At 32.7% G+C, this 22,106-nt stretch overlaps 3 protein-coding genes across 3 annotated transcripts; 2 read left to right on the plus strand and 1 right to left on the minus strand.

The window, feature by feature from the left end:
* The first annotated feature begins 419 nt into the window (after positions 1 to 419).
* On the plus strand, positions 420 to 2,615 carry LOC123910086 (thaumatin-like protein 1). The gene is made up of 3 exons (XM_045961130.1): positions 420 to 797; positions 1,077 to 1,746; positions 2,225 to 2,615. Exons 1-3 carry the CDS (start codon positions 725 to 727, stop codon positions 2,436 to 2,438), a joined length of 957 nt encoding a protein of 318 aa, XP_045817086.1. The 5' UTR covers positions 420 to 724; the 3' UTR covers positions 2,439 to 2,615.
* Positions 2,616 to 10,088: 7,473 nt separating this feature from the next.
* Positions 10,089 to 13,198, minus strand: LOC123911226 (protein NUCLEAR FUSION DEFECTIVE 4-like). Its single transcript, XM_045962598.1, has 3 exons — positions 12,767 to 13,198; positions 11,136 to 11,968; positions 10,089 to 11,050 (listed from the first exon to the last, which is right to left on the minus strand). Exons 1-3 carry the CDS (start codon positions 13,091 to 13,093, stop codon positions 10,582 to 10,584), a joined length of 1,629 nt encoding a protein of 542 aa, XP_045818554.1. The 5' UTR covers positions 13,094 to 13,198; the 3' UTR covers positions 10,089 to 10,581.
* A 2,581-nt stretch (positions 13,199 to 15,779) lies between these two features.
* On the plus strand, positions 15,780 to 20,125 carry LOC123909687 (rhodanese-like domain-containing protein 17). Its single transcript, XM_045960563.1, has 3 exons — positions 15,780 to 15,999; positions 16,116 to 16,195; positions 19,780 to 20,125. The coding sequence occupies exons 1-3, from the start codon at positions 15,860 to 15,862 to the stop codon at positions 19,785 to 19,787; spliced, it is 228 nt and encodes a 75-aa protein (XP_045816519.1). The 5' UTR covers positions 15,780 to 15,859; the 3' UTR covers positions 19,788 to 20,125.
* Positions 20,126 to 22,106: the final 1,981 nt, after the last annotated feature.

Here is a 22,106-nt window from a genome sequence, read left to right on the forward strand (position 1 = left end):
AAAGTTAATCTACTTGAGTTGATCTAGTGATATTGACTTGGAACATAAAAATGTATTTCTTCTTAAAATCTCAGATTTGATTCTATGTGATGCCAATTTAAATCGACTAATTTAGCTTATTCCAATTTTTTCAACTTATAACTTATAATTTATCATCTGTTCTTTCATTTTAAACTTATTGCCGACTGCATAACTGCAATCATCCAGATCCCAATAGATAGATACTAGATATTTAAATCAAGTGATCCAATAGTATTGAGCCACTTAACCCGATTGCAACAACACCAAATAATTACATAGCACCAGATATTTTGACCGACACTGCCCGTTTTTGTTCTTTTCCCCTTCTTCCCTTCCTTCTGTTTCAATTTTGCACTATTATAAGTATCACATTATCACTAACCAACAAAAAATGAAGCCCTTTTCAACAAAAAGTAAAGGTCCAAAATTCTTTCAACCCCACCCTCACTGTTACTCTCTTCTGTTATCTTTTGTTTATCCCCTCTCCATAAATACCATGCACCTTCCAACATTCATATTCCCTCTACCACTCCCTCCTAATCCTCTCCTTCACTCTTTTTCTTCTCAGAAAAAGAGTGATAATAATATATACATACTATACCATAGTAGTATTTTATAATAATAATATAATATAGTACAATATCACATATTCTATTTCAATTGTTTTCTTGATTCTCACTCAATTCTAATTTTACAACCCAAAATGGGTCTATTCTTATGTAACAAACACTATCCTCAACCCTTCTTATGTTTCTTAATCTTCCTCATTTTCAACGGTAAATTTATATTCTTTCATTAATTCAGTAAAACACGTCTTATCTTATGCTATGTTTCTAATTTCTACTTCTCTATATTTAATTATAAGTAAAAATTTACTTTTTAAATTTATTGGTTAATATAGATTTATCAGTTAATTATATGACTGATGAATCTGGTCTATAATCTAAATTCATCAGTTATTCAATAAATCAGAATAGTAAAATTTTAATTATAATTATGGACGAAGGAGTATTATTTCTTATGAAAATATATTTATTTTTTCTTTTCAAATGCAGTGGTTTCAGTTTCAGGAGCAACATTTACATTTACGAACAAGTGTGATTACACAGTATGGCCAGGAATTTATGGAAAACCGGAACTTGGAACAACCGGTTTCGAATTAACAAAAGCAATTACCAGAACGTTCCAAGCACCAACTGGTTGGTCCGGTAGATTCTGGGGACGAACCGGTTGTCAATTTGATTCCACCGGTCACGGAACATGCTCAACCGCCGATTGTGGCTCCGGAGAAATCTCCTGCAACGGCGCAACAGCTTCACCACCGGCAACACTCGCCGAATTCACACTCGGAACCGGTTCAATGGACTTCTACGATGTTAGCCTCGTCGATGGTTACAATCTTCCGATGATGGTGACTACCAGCGGTGGTACAGGTTCGTGTGAGGTCACTGGCTGTAGCTCCGATCTTAATCTTAAGTGTCCGTCGGAATTGAAGGTTGAAGGTGGTGGCGCGTGTAATAGTGCTTGTGGCGCGTTTGGTAAACCGGAATATTGTTGTAATGGCGCGTTTAGTAATCCTGACACGTGTCATCCTTCTGTGTATTCTCAAATGTTTAAAACTTCATGTCCTAAAGCTTATAGCTATGCTTATGATGATGCAAGTAGCACTTTTACTTGTTCTGGTGCTGATTATTCAATCACATTTTGTCCCACTTCTTCATCAAGGTAATTCAATTAAATTACTTTAGTCTATAGTTTACTCCATGGGTTTCTATCATAAACAAAAAAAAAATTTATCGAATAATTAATGTACTCCCTCCGGTCCTTTTTATAAGGAACAATTTGGAAAAAAAATTTGGTCCTTTTTATAAGAAACAATCATTAAATTTATTCTTACAATTCCATTTTTACCCTTATTAAATTGTATTCATTCCAAAGTTATGCATTAATTAGAGTGATATATTCCCTAAGGATAAATTAATACACCAAGGTTAGTTTTGGAATAGATTGTAAAATTTTAGAATTTTTATTAAGAAAGATAAGGTTTCTTGGTATGTGTGTTTTTTCCAAATTGTTCCTTATAATAAGGACCGGAGGGAGTATTTGATATATCATACTGATATAGTAGTATCTGATCTATATAACATTTAATATTTTCTATTTTTTTTAATTTATATTGATTTTTATTTTTATTTTTGTATAGTCTGAAGTCTGCAGCAGATCCATCTACTAATAATACGAAGGGAACGGGTTTGGGTTCGGGTTCAAGGGGTGGCTCGGAGCAATCGGAGCTGCCTAACGATGCGTGGATGGCTTATATGGCTACGGCTTCTGGGGGTTCTACTATGGTTTCTTTGTTGGTGGTGGTGGTTGGTTTCATGTTTAGTATTTGTGGTTGTTTTGTGTTTCCTTCATAGTGATGTTTTGGTTGTAATTTGTATTCTTATCTAATTTTTAGAGAGAATAGAAATAGAAATATACGTACGGTTGGTAAAATTACTAAATTAGTACCGTAGTGTTTTAAAGATTATTCTAATTGTTAGAGTAGTGTTTAAAGAATAAGCAATTCAATTCAATGATTAATTTGTTGCATAGTTTGATTGGAGTTTGTTGTGATGATATCTTTAATTATGAGCCTTTAGAATTGTAGGGTAAGGCGGGGGAGGGAGGAATGAAGCACATTCTCTTGATTTTAAGTGTGAACAACCAAGTTGTCTACTGAGGGCCATCATCTTTTTTATAGTTTTAAAATCTAATTGTCGGAACATAGAGCACAATATTGTGTGAATTGAAAATAAAATGTTTAAGTCCCACATCGGGTACTAGAACATACTAGTATGTGTAGCATACTAATTTGTAATTTAGAAAAAATAAATAAATTAAGCCCTATATCGGTAAGGTTACATACTTTATTTATTTAATTAATTATTTAGTAAACATCACGTGGAAAATGCATAATGAAGTAGTCAAAGGTATTGGTATAGTCAAGAGTTATGGTACCATATATCTAGCTTTGTTAGTTATTGCTTTATAGGGTAATATATTTTGGTTTAAGGGAAAAGCCTTTATAATTTTTAACCGCTAAGCTAGATCAGCCGCCACTAAAAAAATTGTGAATAGAGATAGCAGATGAATCAAAGAATAGCCACTATATTATGATGCTCAATTCACTCACGTTAAAAATATCATTCATAAATTGGTGCAACAAAATCAGCAACCAAACCATAGTAAGATCAATAAGGTGAAGAGAAAGAAGTTAATTATAAGATGAAGTTTCTGTCCCTGCCGTGCAACATCATGCATGTTTGAAGAGTCAAGCGTACAGGTATGTTGTTGTGAAGATTCCACAAGGGTTTCAATACCTTGTTATCATCATAGAAATTGTCTAGTGGTTGAATGCTAATATGTTCACACATAGTTATCCAAATTTAGTATTTAACTTGAAGAGAATGATATTGATGTGAAACTGTGCCGCATTAAAATTAGAATAAGCTAATAGGCATATTAAGTGGTTTACTTCGTTATTTGCTTATGCAAATTTGAAAGAGATGCATTAGCTCTTTCAAATTGTTTAGAGGATACTAATACTAGTATCAGTACTATTATTAATTTGGTTTGGTTGAGAGTGATCAAAGTATCACTAGTTCCTTTAAATTAAGAATGATCATTGTACTATAATCCCTTTGATTTAAGAATGGTCCAAGTACCATATGAGAATGGTCTCAGCACCATATTAGAATGGACTTAAAATCATGGCGCAATGGTTTTAGTACCATATTTGAGGGTGTAATTCTTGCCTGATATCTACAGTGCAGTATTTATCGGTATCAGTAGAGAACTGGGCTGTTTTATCCTGGAGACTTCGTGGTTGATCGTCTGCCTTGCACAATTTAGGGCAGTGCCGCGAAACGTCTTAAAGAAAGCGTATTCACCCGCGACTCAGTCCAGTAATCTCTTCGGTGGCTGAAAATTATTTTTGAACCTCGGAAACAACAATTTTAAGACGTTTTCTTTTCTGCCATGTCTACCGAAGAAATTACTGGCTAAGATTATGATGTTGCTGGCTAGAACAAACCATTTCGGTTTGAAGGAAATCACTTCAAATATTGGCAACAAAAATTATGTTGTTATAATAACAACAGAGTTGCTATCATTTTGAAGAAAGATATTCCAATTTTACTTTAAAAATTTAACAAGCTATAAGGATAAATGGCTAAACAATATTCCCTCGAATGTCTGATAACATGTCTTCGCATTGAAGAAGAAGCAAGAAAGCAAGATCAGAAAAATGAAGTGTTTGTTGTCTTGAACAACAACACTAGAAAGAAATTCACAAGTCTGAAGCCAACCGGCAAATTATTCAAGAATCAGATACACAATGTGAATTAAAACTCTAGATGGTATTTTGATTAGAAACAGAAAAAATCATCACTTTTATTGATGACTGTTCAAGTTATATTTTCATATATCTTATGAAAAAAAATAAAAGTGAGTGATGTTTTTGACATGTTCCAATTATATGGAACTGAAATTGAAAAGTAATTCAATGAGAAAATCAAATGATTTTAGAGGCACAAAAGTATGATTCCCACATTTTCAATGAGTATGAAATTATCATGAAACAACTGCACCTTACTCTTTTGAAATGAACGGTAAAGTTTTAAAAAAAAATTTAGAACCTTTACCGAGCTAGTTATTGTTGCAATCATGCTTAATTTCAATGTTGCATCTCATTATATTAGTGTGAGAAATTTTATTAATCGATTGTTTTGTGCTAAGTAGAGTGCCTAAGTACAAGAACAAAATTTCTGCGTATGAAATTTTGAAGAAAAGACAATCTAATTTGTCTTATTTTAGAACTTGGGTTTATCTGGCCTATGTTTAAATTCCAGAAACTAAAAGAGTTAAACTCACTAGTAGAGCCTATGAAATTGTACTCATTGAGTATATAATTAACAGTAAAGCTTATAGGCTTTATGACCTATATGTTAAAATGGTGATAGAATCAAATGAAATTGATTGATATAAAAACAAAATTCTCTTTAAATTGAGAAATAGTGGGGGCACTAGTGGGTGTATTGCAACTGATCACATTCCAGTGATCAGAAGCAGTTATGAGAACATCGAACAAGATGTTACGGAACCTCGAAGAGGTAAGATAGCAATAGTTGCTAAAGAGTGTGAACCTTGTTACATGGTTTATACATTAGAAGAGAATCTATAACTAGTTTTCAAGAAGTCTCGTCTTCCTTGAAGGCTAATATATGGCAAAAGACCATAAAAGATACGATAGGTTCTCTAGGGTCTAATAAGACTTGACATTTGAAAGAATTGCCTCCTGAGTACAAACCAATGAGTTGTAAATGAATTTTGAAAAATAATCTAAAACATTATAGAAATTTTGATAAATACAAGGCTCACCTTGTAGCCAATGGTTTTAGATAAAGAAAAAAAAAAGATAGATTTCTTCAAAAGTTTTTCTCTGTCACAATAATAACATCCATAGTGTTACTAAAATATTTTGATGCTATTTATAACTGAATAGTACACCAAAGGGATGTCAAAACTATTTTTCCTTTGTTTTTACGGTGACTGGAAGAAGAAATTTATTTGGAACAACCTAAATATTTTGTAACTCATGGGTGGCAAAGGAAAAAAAAATTAAAGTCTATAAGTCATATAGTACTTTATATGGTCTTAAATAAGCCATAAGAAATGTCATGAAAAGTTTGACAATTTGATGATGTCAAATGAATTAAAAGTGAATGAAGTGACAAATGTATTTACCATAAACTAGTAAATAACATTTGCATTATCATATGTCTCTATGTAAGTGATTTACATGTTTAGAGAAAACATTCGTGTTGTGAATGGAGTGAAATCATTGTTGTCTAACAACTTTGATAAGAAAGAGTCCGAAAAGGTAGATGTAATCTTAGTTATTAAGATTATTAACTCATAATGAGAATTCCTTTAAATCAATCTCACTATGTTGAGAAGATCTTTAAGAAGTACAAGTAAACGTACTTGCACACCTTACGATCCAAGTGTAAACTTATTTAAGAACACTGGTGAATGTGTTAAACAAATTGAGTATGAGAGCATCATTGACAGCCTTTGGTATGTCACTGATTGTATTAGACCCGACATTGCATATGGCGTGGTATTGTTGTGCAGGTTTATTAGTAAACCTAATAATGAGCATTGATATGCTATTGACAGGTTCATGAGATACCTTAAAAGGACCATGAATCTTAGATTATATTAGCAGAGATTTCTTGTTGTACTTGAAGGATCCAGTAATGTAGATTGAAATATATTATCATATGGTCCTAAAAGCAACTATATTTAGTATAGTAGAGAAACTATATCTTGGAAATCAAAGAAACAGATCATATTGGCTCTGTCCACTATGGAATCTGAAATGATAGCATTATTGACTGCTAATGAAGAAGCAAGACAGTTGAGATACTTGCTAGCTAAGATTCCTTTATGGAATAATCTATACCAGATGTGTTGATCCATTGCGATAGTACCGCGGCTATTGCATAAATTGAGAATCGTTATTATAACGGTAAGAGACGTCAAATAAGAAGAAAACACAGCATATGGAGAAAAGTTACTCTCTAGAGGAGCTGTAAGAATGGGTCATATACACACTGATGAAAGTTTAGCAGATCCTTTGACGAAAGGAATAGCTAAAAATGAAGTCCATAATACATCAAAGAAGATGAGACTAATGCCTATGAATTGCTCATAATGGTAACCCAACCTAAAAGACTGGAGATCCCAAGAATTAGGTTCCAATGGGTAAACAACAAGTTGTGAGTGGTAGGAAATGATCATGCAAGTGAAGAAGCATGAATCCTGAAGCGGATGTGAAAGGATGAGATAATAGAAACTCTTAATGAGATCTATACTCTAATATGAGTGGAGTACCAAGCTTCAGGAGTACTCTAGATAGACTCACCTATATGAATGTGGAACTGAGGCCGGTTCCTATGGAGTTTTGAGGCGAATTCCTAGAGCGTTCATGAAACCGGGATACACGTGCAGGGCCATTAAAGCACGGGCTTTTAAGATACACCTTAAGAGAGGTTGTGTGCGGGTTTGAGAAAAATCTGAGATAGAGTTCAAGACAAGCGTCACTCTTGTTAAATCGGGCTCTTACTTGCTATGTGAAGGTTCAAGACAAGCGTCACCTTTGCTTATGCACAATCTTATAGAAGCGTTCTACGCTATTTAAGAATTTTCTTTTAAATTCAAGTGGGGGATTGTTGGAACATAGAGCACAATATTGTGTGAATTGAAAATAAAATGTTTAAGTCCCACATCGGGTACTAGAACATACTAGTATGTGTAGCATACTAATTTGTAATTTAGAAAAAATAAATAAATTAAGCCCTATATCGGTAAGGTTACATACTTTATTTATTTAATTAATTATTTAGTAAACATCACGTGGAAAATGCATAATGAAGTAGTCAAAGGTATTGGTATAGTCAAGAGTTATGGTACCATATATCTAGCTTTGTTAGTTATTGCTTTATAGGGTAATATATTTTGGTTTAAGGGAAAAGCCTTTATAATTTTTAACCGCTAAGCTAGATCAGCCGCCACTAAAAAAATTGTGAATAGAGATAGCAGATGAATCAAAGAATAGCCACTATATTATGATGCTCAATTCACTCACGTTAAAAATATCATTCATAAATTGGTGCAACAAAATCAGCAACCAAACCATAGTAAGATCAATAAGGTGAAGAGAAAGAAGTTAATTATAAGATGAAGTTTCTGTCCCTGCCGTGCAACATCATGCATGTTTGAAGAGTCAAGCGTACAGGTATGTTGTTGTGAAGATTCCACAAGGGTTTCAATACCTTGTTATCATCATAGAAATTGTCTAGTGGTTGAATGCTAATATGTTCACACATAGTTATCCAAATTTAGTATTTAACTTGAAGAGAATGATATTGATGTGAAACTGTGCCGCATTAAAATTAGAATAAGCTAATAGGCATATTAAGTGGTTTACTTCGTTATTTGCTTATGCAAATTTGAAAGAGATGCATTAGCTCTTTCAAATTGTTTAGAGGATACTAATACTAGTATCAGTACTATTATTAATTTGGTTTGGTTGAGAGTGATCAAAGTATCACTAGTTCCTTTAAATTAAGAATGATCATTGTACTATAATCCCTTTGATTTAAGAATGGTCCAAGTACCATATGAGAATGGTCTCAGCACCATATTAGAATGGACTTAAAATCATGGCGCAATGGTTTTAGTACCATATTTGAGGGTGTAATTCTTGCCTGATATCTACAGTGCAGTATTTATCGGTATCAGTAGAGAACTGGGCTGTTTTATCCTGGAGACTTCGTGGTTGATCGTCTGCCTTGCACAATTTAGGGCAGTGCCGCGAAACGTCTTAAAGAAAGCGTATTCACCCGCGACTCAGTCCAGTAATCTCTTCGGTGGCTGAAAATTATTTTTGAACCTCGGAAACAACACTAAATAAACCATTAATATATCTATCAAGCATTAAGGACACTTGTTCACAATGTAATGATTCAGTTATAGCACTATAATCCAATACGGGACCTCTATGAAAATTTATTATTCTACTAATAGAAAAACTTCTCTATAGTTTACCTAAATTATTATTAAAGAGTTTGCTTTCTCACAACGATTATACTATTTGTCACACTCTTAAAAAGAAAAACTAACGCGCAGATTTTCTAACTAATTAAATTTGATGTTTCTTCATATGTCAGCATTTTGATCCACGCTTCTTCTCTGGATGACATGTACGTTAGAGCTTCTCAAGCGACATGGTTGAGAATAGAAAAGGGGATCAAATGACGAGAGATGTTAATACAAAATGAAAATATAAAGCTAATTAAAGAAAGGAAAAACACAACCAAGGAACTATTGGCTAAAGAAATTTCAAAGTGAAAAGGGGTACAAAAAAGTTGGTCTAAAATACAAATACATTATAAAGGGATCAAATCTACAAAGTGAAAATAGATGGACTAAAATACAATTATTTCAATAAAAGAAAATAGCATGGATCATGATTTTGCCCATAAAATTAATTAATTGTTAACTATTTGACATGTTATATATATATAGATGAATTTTTTTTTTACAAAATATATATAGAGGATTTAATTTGATCTATCGTCCAAAAAAAAGGATTTAATTGGCTGAAGAATAACAAGATAAATATCATCGATGATTAAATCATTAGAGACATACATACGGCTAACATGAATTATGAAAAATGTTCATTTCAAACCCTTTTTGTGATATGTCATGACTCATGACAAAGGATAGGGGGCAATCTTTTCAAAATAGCAATCGATCAAAAGAAAGATATGACGAAAAGGAGAGAACGATAAAAAAAAATAAAAATTGATGAGTGAAGATAAAGAAAGGTACATTCCTCATATTCACATCACTCACAGCATGATTTATTGTTGGAGGTTTGTCCCTTGATGGTTTAGCGGTTAAATACTTAATTCTAGTCGCAAATCGTTAATCTTTAATATGCTATTGTGATACATAAAGATTAACGACATAAAAAAAAAGTCACAAACTGTTAATCTTTATGTCTCTCAATAACATATCAAATTATTTTGAATTTATCTGAGATTTTACACAAATGATCTATATGATATAAACTTTCAATCCAACGGTGAATTTTATAAAATTTATATCGGTTAAAATATTATTGAGAGGTGTAACATTTGATGTCAAACTAGTTGATGTCATTTGATCGACCCGTTATAAATATATAATATGTAAGAATAGTTAAATATTATATCAAAATTGAAAAATTCACACCAAACAAATTTCATTACAAAGATCACAAGGACCTAAACCTATTTTATAATTTATTTATATTTATTCTATAATTATTTATTTTAACACATACGCACGCACACACATGCTCATACACATGTGCACGCACGCATGCATACACGCACACACACAAAGCAAAACAAACATTGGTGCCCTATATGTGGTTGCACCTCTGGAACACCCTTCAGAACCACAATTCATAAAGTTAAGCAAAAGATAAGCTAACTTTTAGCATCCGATTAAATTCATAAATTTTATATATATCAACTTACAATTTCCAAGTTTCAATATCCTTTTTATCTAGGAAGATCTGAAAACACTCCTACAATGGATCCAATAGCAACAAACATGGTTGTTGTTGCCAATCTTTGTCTCCTTTCCACCAAGAACTTGGATTTTATATTTGTGATGAATTTGGTCAATTTCAAGATCACTTATAGCCGACTTGTGCAATTCGCCAAACTAGAGAGCCGTAACTAGATAGAATCAAAGACTGAAATTTACAACTCACTAAAACAACTCACTATTACTTAATATATACACATTAAACAATACATACATAACTTATTTCAAATTTGAGTGACCTTTGAATAACACACATTGACAATCATCTCCTAACATAAAAGTCTAAATTAATTCCTCTTAAAAATTTCCTAAGCCTATGCTAAAAAAAGTCAAAACATCATAATCATCTCAATGTTGAACTTGAGAATTCACAAGATTTCTCTCTATATGTATCTTGGAATATAACTCTTTTGTTCTAACTGCAAGTAACAAATCCAATCCACACCCCATGACACAAGCAAAAGCCATAATCAAATAAACAAGCATGAAACAATGTGCTCCAATACAAGTGTTTCCGCCTCCCGGAACACTAGTGGCTTCAATATCATAAAGATAACCAGCAATGAGACCAGAAAATAAGAATGAACCAATAGGAAGATTGAGAATGAGAATGTTGTATAATAAACCATAGTATTTGAGACCAAATAGTTCTGAAGCTGCTGCTGGTGTTATCGTAAGACGAACTCCGTAGCATATTCCTACTAACATTGATCCAATGTAGAGTGATCCTGGTAAGGCCATAGCTAATGCAATGTAACCGAAAAACATCAGAATTTGAGAAGCTGCATTCCATACTAGCCTTGGCATGCCCGATTTCCTGCAATATCAAATTATCATTCTAGGTCAATAAATTAGAGATGCTAAAGATTGAAGAAATAGTAGTGACTAGTGAGTGAGCAAACCTGATGTAGTATTCAGAGAGCGAACCGGAAAGAATCCGTCCAAAGAAACCCCAAATGCTAATGAATGAAATGAACAACGAAACATCGCGGTAACCAAGTGCTAATCCCATTTGTCCCATGTTATTCATAACACATAGTCCTGTTCCCACACCACAAAGAAATGACACAAACAAAACCCAAAAATCAACCGTTTTCGCCATTTCAATGATAGTATGCTCTTCTCCTAACACTGGTTTTCGCTTAATCTCATCTTCCTCTACCTTGTTACATGTCTCTTCCTTTTCCTTTTCCTTTTCATTTTCCTTTTCAATCTTTTCGGCTAGCAATGGTTCATGAATCTGTTTTTCTTTGTCAATACTAGGACTAGTTTTGAAGATAGCTAAATATAAAGGAACAAGAAGTGGCATAGCTAATAGGATCAAAAGTCCTAATGTGAAAATCATTGAAATAACATGTTTATGAGGTCCAGTTATATCAAATGTCAAGAGATAAACTGCGACCGTAACTGCAATCAAGTTAAACACATTGAAGAACTTTGTCTCTTGGTTTTCTTCTGTTGAAGTTGAAGCTGGTGGAGTTTCATGAAGGAAAATAGCAGCAATGAAACAAATGACAGCAGGAACAATTGTGAGCATTAAGAGGAATTTTGATGGGTCTGAAGAAAACAAAGCTGTGCATATATCAGTGAAGATTGCTGTGCTGAGTCCTACATAACCCTTTAGAATGCCGGAAATTGGACCGCGGTTTTTTGAGAAGTTTCTCATGCAAGTTACAAGTACTGCTGTGTTCATCCATGTTGAGCTGTTTCCTCCCATACATAAGAATATACACATCTGCAAAATAGGTCCAAATTAATCAAGCAATTTTTCGTATTCATTTGAGACGTTATTTGGATAAACAACTTAATTTAACGCTTATTATTTGTGTGCTTATGAATGATAATATTTTCTATAATAGAAGATAAAATGAAGTCAAACTGTCTCTGTATAAGCTATAAGTTGTTTTCATAAGTTATCCTAAAAAACTTATACAAATAAGCTGAAAACAACTTACAAACATGTCATAAGTTGTTTCCATAAGCTCTTCAAAACAGTCTCTACATAAGTTTCAATTAATTAAGGTCGAATCGATCAGGAGCACTCAAGTTTAATTTTTGACTAGAATAATGGTGTGCTAGACATTATATGTTACCTCCAGATCGAACTACAAATTATCAGAGCCCCCTTACTTTACAAATCAGAGAGTTAAGACAAAAAAAATAACTATACCCAGTTGACTCTTGACTTAGAAAATTAAAATTTAATTGATATATGTATGATTAGTGTAAATATTTTTTACATCTTCAAGAAATTATATCATCTTGTTCATAGTTTTTTTTCAAGTGCATGTAATTATAACTACTTAGTTAGTAACAAACTTTACCCATTTTTTTTCAACAACATTTGTGATTGGCGGGTTGACATATAGTAACTCTATCCACCTTCTATGAAAAATTGCAGAAAACTCATCGATATCATTTATGATTGGTAGGTTGATAATGTTTTTTAACGATGCATAAAAATTAAACTCTAAAAATAATTAAATGAGGCATTCTATATATGATGAGAACTTGAGAAGAAAGCTATATTTACCATCCAATAAGGAAGTGGAGCTATTCTTTGGCTAACAACAAGCCATTGAACACCATAGCCAATGAATCCCAAAACAGCACCAATCATAAGAATAATTGAAGTTGGCCAACGATCAGAAACAAGACCTGATAAAATACCAAAAGCTTTACCAACATCTTTAGCAACAGAGAGATTATTAAGCTGCATTTGAGTCAAAGCCATTAGAGACTTTAACACATCAGAATAATTTGCAAATGTATAATTGTTTCCACATATTGCTTGAACCCATATGGCTGTCACAAATCCTAGCCATTTTTCACCAACAATGTTATTAGGGAATAATAACATAGTGATTAATTGGAATAAGAAATTTTACGAACAATTTGAAGGTTTAGAGAAGTTAATTAAGCACTTTGTATATATGATTTTGATGCTTATTTTAGATGTTGTTGCTTTGTTGCTATTTATATGTTCCCTTTGTTCATCAATTATTTGACACATGGTGTTGTTACTATCACCAATGACATATGTTATGCCATTTAAACATTTTTTTAAAATATTTATTTCATAAATTAGTTAATGTAATAAGTTAGATTATAATTAAAGAACATGGTTTTGAAATTCCGTGTGGTGCATAACTAACAAACACAAGTGGACTTTTTTTAAAAATTTATTTTAGGCAAATTATCAAATTAAATATTTAACACTTGTTGTAACACCTGTTTAGACTTTTTGTATGACAACAATTTAAATTCTTCTCTAAGCAAGTATTAGCTACTAATTTGAATTAGAGTATTAGTTTTACGTTCAGGATATTAAAATTAGTTAATTTGAAAAACTTTTTTCTTCTTTGTGTTACACACTAAACCGATAATAAATTGCGCTGCTAATCTTTTTTTGATGGAAAAAACTATCCTCTTAAAAATTACATCTATAGATCTAGGAGATACACCAACGGGTGGCCCAAATATGATAGGTCTCCACAACAAACAACAAATGGATCTAGGATGGGTTCTGATACCATATTAGAATTTGGGAGACCAATACTCAACCACAAAAGATAGCTTGAGAGTTGAGGTTTGCACTATACTTATAAAGGTTATCTTTGTCATATCTCTAGCCAATGTGGGATTTCTAACACAAACACAAACAATATAAAAGCATGTTGATTGTCGTCGAATCATATTTTTCATTGTTGGTCATTTTGCTTAAAGCGACTTTGAGGGATATATGTCCTATAGTAAAAACTTGAATCTTAAATCTCACAAATGGAGAAATATCAGTCAAGTCAAAACATACATATTTTTCTCCTTTTTTTTATTATTAAAAATATTTTTCTCCTATTTTTCTTTTCTTCTATTTATTTATACACCATAACATCTACTAACCTAAACATCGATATAAGTTATCTTGAATGTCTTGAATTTTGAGGTATTTATACACCATAACATCTACTAACCTAAACATCGATATAAATTGAAAGTTGGATGTAATATGTAATCTTAAAGAAAATCAAACAATAAAGGTATTAATTTGCTTCATTTTATAAAGTTGTTGCAAATATAATATTTGAAATGTCGTTATTAACGGTTTTAACTCAGCGCGCGTATGAGTCAAACAATCTACAATACAACTTGCAATGTATTGCCACGTCAAATTTTGTTCTACGTTGGATTAAAAATTGGTGGACCCTTCGCTGACAAAGATTAACGTTTTGTTTGTGGATAAATAAATTTAGTGGATAATTATAGTAGGATTTAGCATGTTGCACTAACCCAATCATTAATATTTATCTAAACCAGACATTGGTTTATAAATGGCGAGAATAGATTCTCTCAATTATTTGAGGAAAATAGTTGAATCCAAGGTTGTCAGAACCGGACCGGTCATCGAACCGGCGAGCTCACCGGTTCAAGGTTCAATTGGTCGGACCGGGTTCAATCGGGGTCGAACCGTTTTTAATTAAATATATATTTTAATTAATATATAAATAAATATATATGAATAATTGCTCATTTTCATAATTTTACACATTAAAAAGATAAAATATCACAAGTCAAAATAAAATAAAATTTATAATTCAAACCAAATGAAAAATAGATGAAAAACAAAAATCTTTCCTATTCCTACGACGTCGTTGTTTTGTTTCAGATTTTTTAAAAAAAAAATTAAAACGATGTCGTTTTGCCCTATTTTTAAAAAAAAAAACTGCAAAACCGCTTGAACCGCTTGAACCGCCCGGCCGGTTCGCCGGTTCAACCCGGTTCGACCCCGGTTCGCGCGTTTTTTTGCCGGTCGGTTTCCTATCCGTTTTTTACTCAAAACCGAACCATTTTCATGACCGGTTCACGGTCCGACCGGTCCGGCCGGTCCGGCCGGTCCGGTCCGGTTTTGATAACCTTGTTGAATCTAAATCGTGAGGAGAGAGAAAAGAAAAAGAGGAAAAAAAGTGAATTAAAAGGTAGAGAAGAGATTGAAAAAATTGAAAAAAATAAAATTGAGAGAATTCATTCTTTATAAATGGCATACCAATACCAATGTCAAAACAGGGTGAGGGTAAAGGGTCCTGTCCTTTATTTTATTTTCACTACAAATTTATTGGGAAAATCATCACCATGTTACATGTCAATATCATACCGTTAAAAAGTCTTATATAGGCTTGAAAATGAGTTTATATAATTGGAATAAATCTCAACTTACAAGCCGATTTTATAGAGTTGAATTATGTTTAATTTCTGATTTTAAGATGACATCAGAGTTTCTTCAAGACTACTGCTATCAGGTTTCTTTGAGGATGTGTGTTAAAAAATCATACATTGAATATGAGATGGACCGAACATAAATTCATAAGTAAAGGTTTCATGTCGGTTTGTTTTTTTATCGGCGCCTGTTAAATAGACTATCTGTAAATTTTCCAAAATCGTAATCAACAAACAGTGTCTTTCTCAAACAACCGGCAGCAGCTGCGGCATACAATAATACCATCAGCATTAGTAGTAATTTTACTCTGTTTTTGTATTAACCAAGAATGTTACTTTACCAAAATCACTTTTAACTTAGGCTTATTACCTAGCTTATATATAATATACCGTACAAGTTACAAACCATACCATAATGGCTGTTTCAACTAAATTGTTACCTCGTTGTTTGGCGTTTCTTCTTGTCTTGTCTATCTCAAGAGCAAAGATTGTGACTATTGATGTACAACAAGCCAAGAATCTCATCCAAACTGGTTACATTTATCTTGATGTTAGGTAACCTATTAAGGAACATGATTAGTTTTTTTTTACTTTAAGGTCTCATTGGGTTTTTGTTGGTTTTAATTTTCTTTTTTTAATAACATTAATCTAAATCCTTTGATAACTTTTAGGACGGTGGAAGAGTTTGTGAAAGGGCATGTGGATGCAGCTAAGATCATCAATATTCCATACATGTTAGATACACCCAAGGGTAACAAACTTTTCATTCGACTAAATATGTATTTTAGTTCTTGAAATTATAAAGATCGATCACTTTAATTTTTAAAATTCATGAAACGTATTTTATCAGAAAAATAAATTTATGTAACGTATGGAATATTAAATTGAAAATATCAATTGAATTCATAATTTTTTGTTGTCAAGTAGCCATAAAATAGGAGTACTAGAATTCGTCCTTACCAATTGAGTTATGCTCATGCTCATGGGACAATCCATAAAATGTTTTGCATGGGGATAATTAATATTCTATACATGATTGACATATATTTTGAGTAAATATTAGAGAATTTATTCTGTAACTAAGACAATGAGCTGGTCAAGTGATTTTGTTCAGGAGAATCCGAGTTCAATACCTAGTAGAAATAATTTTTTGTCAGACTTTATTTACCTCGCGGCCGAATTAAGGTAAAGTAATAGAGTCAGGATCCGTTGACACCAACTAGTTTGACACCAAATGTTACACCTCTCAATAACGTTTTAACCGATATAAATTTTATAAAATCCACCGTTGGATTGAAAGTTTACATCATATAGATCATTTGTGTAAAATTTCAGACAAATCCAAAATCATTTGATATGCTATTGAGACACATAAAGATTAACGGCATTTAAAAAAATACAAAAACCGTTAATTTTGATGTATCTCAATAACATATCAAATGATTTTGGATTTATTTGAAATTTTACACAAATGATCTATATGATGTAAACTTTCAATCAAACGGTGGATTTTATAAAATTTATATCGGTTAAAACGTTATTGAGAGGTGTAACATTTGGTGTCAAACTAGTTGGTGTCAACGGATCCTGACTCAAAGTAATATTTTGGACGATTAATTTAAAACTTTTTCAAAATGATGGCAACTTATGAAGTATTTTGTCCAAATTAATTTAAGGAATTTATGATACAAAAAAATATTAAAGAATTTCGAATGACACTAAAAAAGCTATTAATTTAAAATTATTTTGTCCCATATGTTTTAAAATTTTCAAATTGACCCTGTAATATTTTTAAACCTGCAAATTGACCTCTAAAAGTTTTCTAAAATTGCAAATTGGTCCTCATTTTTTTCAAATTTGTCCTTTAATTTTTAAAAATTGCAAATTAGTCCCTATTTTCAAATTTTAAATTTGACCCAAACCTTCCAAACACACATTTAAAAATGAAGATAATTTAAATACGATCATTTGAATTGCTTATAATTTCAAATCCTTTACAATTTTTAATCATTGCATCCAAACACACTCTTAATTATTTCAATTGAAAAATGTCAAGTTATTTTTTTTCAAATTTTGTACTACAATGTTAAATTATCTGCTTGTTTTGATGTCATGTGATGGTGGCTCTGCAAGTGCACAGAATCGCAACCAAGTAATAAAGTGATAAGTTATCGTTCTCCACAGGGATTGTGCCAAAGTTACTAGTTTCGCATAGGAATTAGGATAAGTTACCTTCGCTTTGGTGCTTGGAGATAGTTGTGCCGATAAAATAGATTGCAGGAAAATAAATGACTAAAAGAATAAATAAAAGGTGCGTGTGTGTCCACGCAGGGTGGTTAACTGTTTTCGAATCCCTCCCTTACTCCTGCTTGGTGGTTAATTCCCTTGTTCTCCTCTATCAGGATTAGTCTTCTAAAATAGGTTTGGAAGCACTCGACCCATATTTCTATTACAGACTGTTCAGAGCCTAGTTTAGGTTGCCCTACTCTGCTTAAATATCATAGCCCCAGCCGGTTCCACTTTTTCGTTACAAACTTTGGTATCATTACCTTTAAGGCTCAATGTGTCACAACCTGTCACATGTGCCTAAATTAAACTAGTCCTAACTCTGCCTCATGTAGAATTTATCGTTCTAGACTAAACTTTTAATCCTATACTAAGACCTCGGATACTGAATTTAATGGTCTCATGTTGGACCTTAGCACACCGTCTTTCGTTCGGGATAACTAGCTTCGTTTCCTATCCGATATCCACTAGCTCCTTAGATTTTATTCTAATGCGATCAGTATTGAAATAAATATAAAACCAGATGATAAAAGAGTTTGAAAGTAGAAACAATTGAATTTATACCCAAATTATACAAAACCAAGCATTCGTAAGGGAGTTCAACGACTCCACCTAACCTAGGAAAAATAAATTACAAAAACAGAAAAGAAAGGAACCTTATTGGCCTTGGAGTTCCTTGGCCTCCTTGCCTCCTCTTTAGAGTTCTCCTAACTCTCTTTTGAATATCACTATTGTTGAGTGATTTCTGAATGAATAATAGTGGAGGATGAAGACTCTATTTATAGTTTTTCAACTGGTTTGGGCTTTTTCTGCGCATCCATCGCACCCATCATGGCCACGATGGCGTGTAATTTTGCCTCATCGTGGCCACGATGGATCATATCGTGGTACGATGGAAGATCTTCTCCGGATTTTCTGCTTTATTCAACCGCCTTTCATCGTGGTACGATGGTAAAGATTTGTTGCAGATTTTCTTCGATTTAAACCGCTTTCTCATCGCGCCACGCTGGGATCTCATCGTAGGTACGATGGTTGCGCTGTTTATTACATTTTTGCCATTTTTTGTTGCTTTTTCCACTTTTCTTGCTTCTGGGCCAAGTAATTTCATTTTTTCAGGTATTTGCTTGCTTTTGGGCTTCAATTGTTATTGAAACTACCCTAAATTGCTACTAAATACATCATATAATTGACTATCATCATCGTGATATATTATTTAGCTTGTTTTGATGCCATGATATATTATTTAAGTTAATATGTATATTTTTTTAATATGTATATTTTTTTATTAGCTTACATGAATGTTTACTAATTAAATATCTTGATGGAGGGATTAATTAAATTGCTATTTCGCAGATTTAAGGATTAAATTGACTTATATCCATACAATTTTAAAGACTAAGATGCTTATTACCTCATGTTTCATTCTCTCATAATTAGAAGATTAATACAAATATGTATTTATTTATTAAGATTATTAGAAATTATATGGTAAAAATTTAAGATATTGTGTTTTGGAGACCAGGCAAGGTGAAGAACCCATATTTTTTGATCAAGATCAAACGATCTAGATTTAAAGTCGATATTTGAAAATTTTAAAAAAAATAATTAAAGTTCACATTTTTTGATGAAAAAAAATAAAGTTAACTTAAAGTATGCTTCTTATGAACTATCTATCAAGATGTGACGACTACCAATATCCTTGAGTACATGAATACTCGAAAAATGCCCGCTTCAGGAAATCCAATATCTTCGCTTATTAGTAAAAACTACAATTTCAGGGTTGTCAAATTGGGGTGAGATCTCAGCATGCAACTTCTGATCTTCTAGCTGATGTAAGTTAATTTCAATTATGTTGTTTAAGAAATTGACGAGTTTTATCGCTCAATATATTTTGACGGATTTGAGCATATAAACGAATAGATTGAGAAACTATCATATTCTTATGTTCAAGTCTTATCTCATCAAATACGAGACTCTTAATATGCTTCCTTATTTTGCCATGTGACAGTTAAACAACACTAACTTGTATTGATTTGGATTGTATTTTAGGGTTTTAAGAATGTGAAGGCCATGGGAGGAGGTTATGTGGAATGGGTGAGAAACAAGTTTCCAGTGATTACAATGGTGGATCGTCTTGGATAACAAAGTCAATAGGGATGGCCATAGCTTCCCCAAATTTTCGTTATCGATAGGATCAAGATCGTCCCAAAAATTTTGAAACTCCTATGCAAATTATAAATTTAGTGTCATATTAATATATACTAGGGTACAGAGAATCATAATAAGTCTTTGTATTTGATAAATATATTCTACTCACCACATTGAGCTTTTCATAACTCATTAGACATGCTTCTTTTGAATTGGGACAATTATGTTTCTATTTGTAATTTACATGCTTCTTTTTCATAACATTATCATAAATTGACCAACAAGCACTAGAAATGACCGCATTGGCTAAACTATAGGCTTTAAAATTCGAATGTAATAGAGCTCTAATATTGGAAACAAAGAAATTAAACTCCGAATTGCCTACAAAATTTATGATGGACTGCATCCTCTAATGTTTTTGACTCACTCTCAAATATTACCCTTTGCAAGCCAAAGCTTTGAACCCAATTAATAGTCTGCCATAGCCCCCAAAGCCTCGCCCTCCTGGCCTGCAAATTCTGGCTGCAGCCATCCTGTAATAATCTTTCGTCGGCGTCCCACACACAACCTTGAAAGCTGGTTTTGTTGATCGAACGGTGGAAACCGGCATCAACATTACATTTTATCACTCTAAACCTCAGTGACTCCTAATATAAGATGTTATTGCTGCCCTCTCCGTCTGCAATTCTGTTGCGCATTTAATGGGCTAATTCCCACTCAAACCACTTGGCTTGCGCGATATTGCTTCAGGATTTAATTGTTGATTATTCCAAATACAATCACTGAGATTATGCCACAGTCCCCATAGAATCATCATGAACCGGGAAATCACCATGTCTGTCCCCCCTTGAGCAGACGTCCAAAATCAGTGCTGCTAAGCATTGCAATATGCCTTTGACAGTAACCAACAGAAAAATGTTGGTGAAATGTTATGTCAATGTAGCTAACTAGGATGAGTGAAGATGCAGTGTCTAAACTATTTTGTGGTATCATAACTGATTGTTCCATCTGTTCTTTGTATCAAAAGTCTTTTTAACAATGTGGTGTTTAGACGGCACATTTATGCTTTTTCAACGGTGGTGTATGTGTTTGTCGATGAAAAGACTTCCTCTTCTCAGATGAATGGATGGACTCACACTTAAGAGGAAGTCTTTTCAACCTATATATGTTAAATTTACTTACAGCCAAACTAATAGAAAAATTATAGGTAAAATTACATTTGTGGTCTTCTAAGATTTTATTTTAATTTTCCTTTTTTAATTGATCGTTTATGTTATTGTTAGGCTTTAAGTTATGCTCTTATTGTATTGTTGTGCTTTATATCACTAGAGATCAACTGAATGTTTTAGATTTGTGAATTCGAACCATATTTGCTCCTCAACGAAGACATTGCTGTGAAAATTTTGGTCATGTAGGAGACGGAAAATAGACGAATACCTAATATGCTTATGCGAGTTATTTCGATATTAAAATGTCACACGTGTGCACACATGTTTTTTAATGAAACTTGTTGAAAAGACTAAGGGTGCGTTTGATTTGCTAAAAAACGAGGATCAGGATAGGACAAAAATAATTGTCCAGTGTTTGATTAAAAAAAGAAGGAAAGACAGCACAAAATAAATGTTGATGGAAAGGACAACTAAGTGATTTTTTGTAACCCACTAAAGTGGGGGACAACTTTTTTGTCCGGCGGACAACAATTAAAAAATACTCTTTTATTCTTTGCTTCTGATTTATTTATCGCCTCTTCTTCCTCCTTTTGCTACAACTCTGCTACTGCATCCCTCTTCCCTCATCTCTTTCAAGTAGCGTCTCTGATGTTTGATGTCGTCGCCATCGTCGTCAACTGCTTTCCTTCTTGTAGGCTTTATTCAAAGTTCTTCACGGCATGAAAATAGAGAAACTTTGTGGTGGGTATTGGGGAATAGAGTGAAACCATGAAGTGATAGCTATGTGGGATGAGAGTAGAAGGAGCCGCGTGATGAGGAGAAGAACTAGGGCGGCGGAGAGAAGAACCAGGGAGGCGGAGAGAGAATTTGGGAATTTCTTGTTTTTTTTACGGTTAAAATAATAGTAATATTTTTTAAGTAAAAGAGAAAAATAATATTTTTTTACAGTTAAAATAATAATATTATTTATTTAAAAGGTGTCCACATAATTCTATAATTTTAATTGTTTCAATAATTGTTATTTTTATCCGTAAAAAAAATTGTTACTTTTACTGAAAT

Source organism: Trifolium pratense, linkage group LG2 (genome assembly GCF_020283565.1).
Source record: "Trifolium pratense cultivar HEN17-A07 linkage group LG2, ARS_RC_1.1, whole genome shotgun sequence".
Taxonomy (NCBI): Eukaryota; Viridiplantae; Streptophyta; class Magnoliopsida; order Fabales; family Fabaceae; genus Trifolium; species Trifolium pratense.

Bases quoted from the DNA above. Each gene is read 5' to 3' on its own strand.
- LOC123909687 (XM_045960563.1), top strand. From the start codon at position 15,860: ATGGCTGTTTCAACTAAATTGTTACCTCGTTGTTTGGCGTTTCTTCTT. The intron at 16,000-16,115 runs GTAACCTATTAA...GATAACTTTTAG, and splicing joins TACATTTATCTTGATGTTAG to GACGGTGGAAGAGTTTGTGA.
- LOC123910086 (XM_045961130.1), top strand. From the start codon at position 725: ATGGGTCTATTCTTATGTAACAAACACTATCCTCAACCCTTCTTATGT. The intron at 798-1,076 runs GTAAATTTATAT...TTTCAAATGCAG, and splicing joins AATCTTCCTCATTTTCAACG to TGGTTTCAGTTTCAGGAGCA. The intron at 1,747-2,224 runs GTAATTCAATTA...ATTTTTGTATAG, and splicing joins TGTCCCACTTCTTCATCAAG to TCTGAAGTCTGCAGCAGATC.
- LOC123911226 (XM_045962598.1), bottom strand. From the start codon at position 13,093: ATGTTATTATTCCCTAATAACATTGTTGGTGAAAAATGGCTAGGATTT. The intron at 11,969-12,766 runs GTAAATATAGCT...CCTATTTTGCAG, and splicing joins CTCCACTTCCTTATTGGATG to ATGTGTATATTCTTATGTAT. The intron at 11,051-11,135 runs GTTTGCTCACTC...TTGATATTGCAG, and splicing joins CTCTCTGAATACTACATCAG to GAAATCGGGCATGCCAAGGC.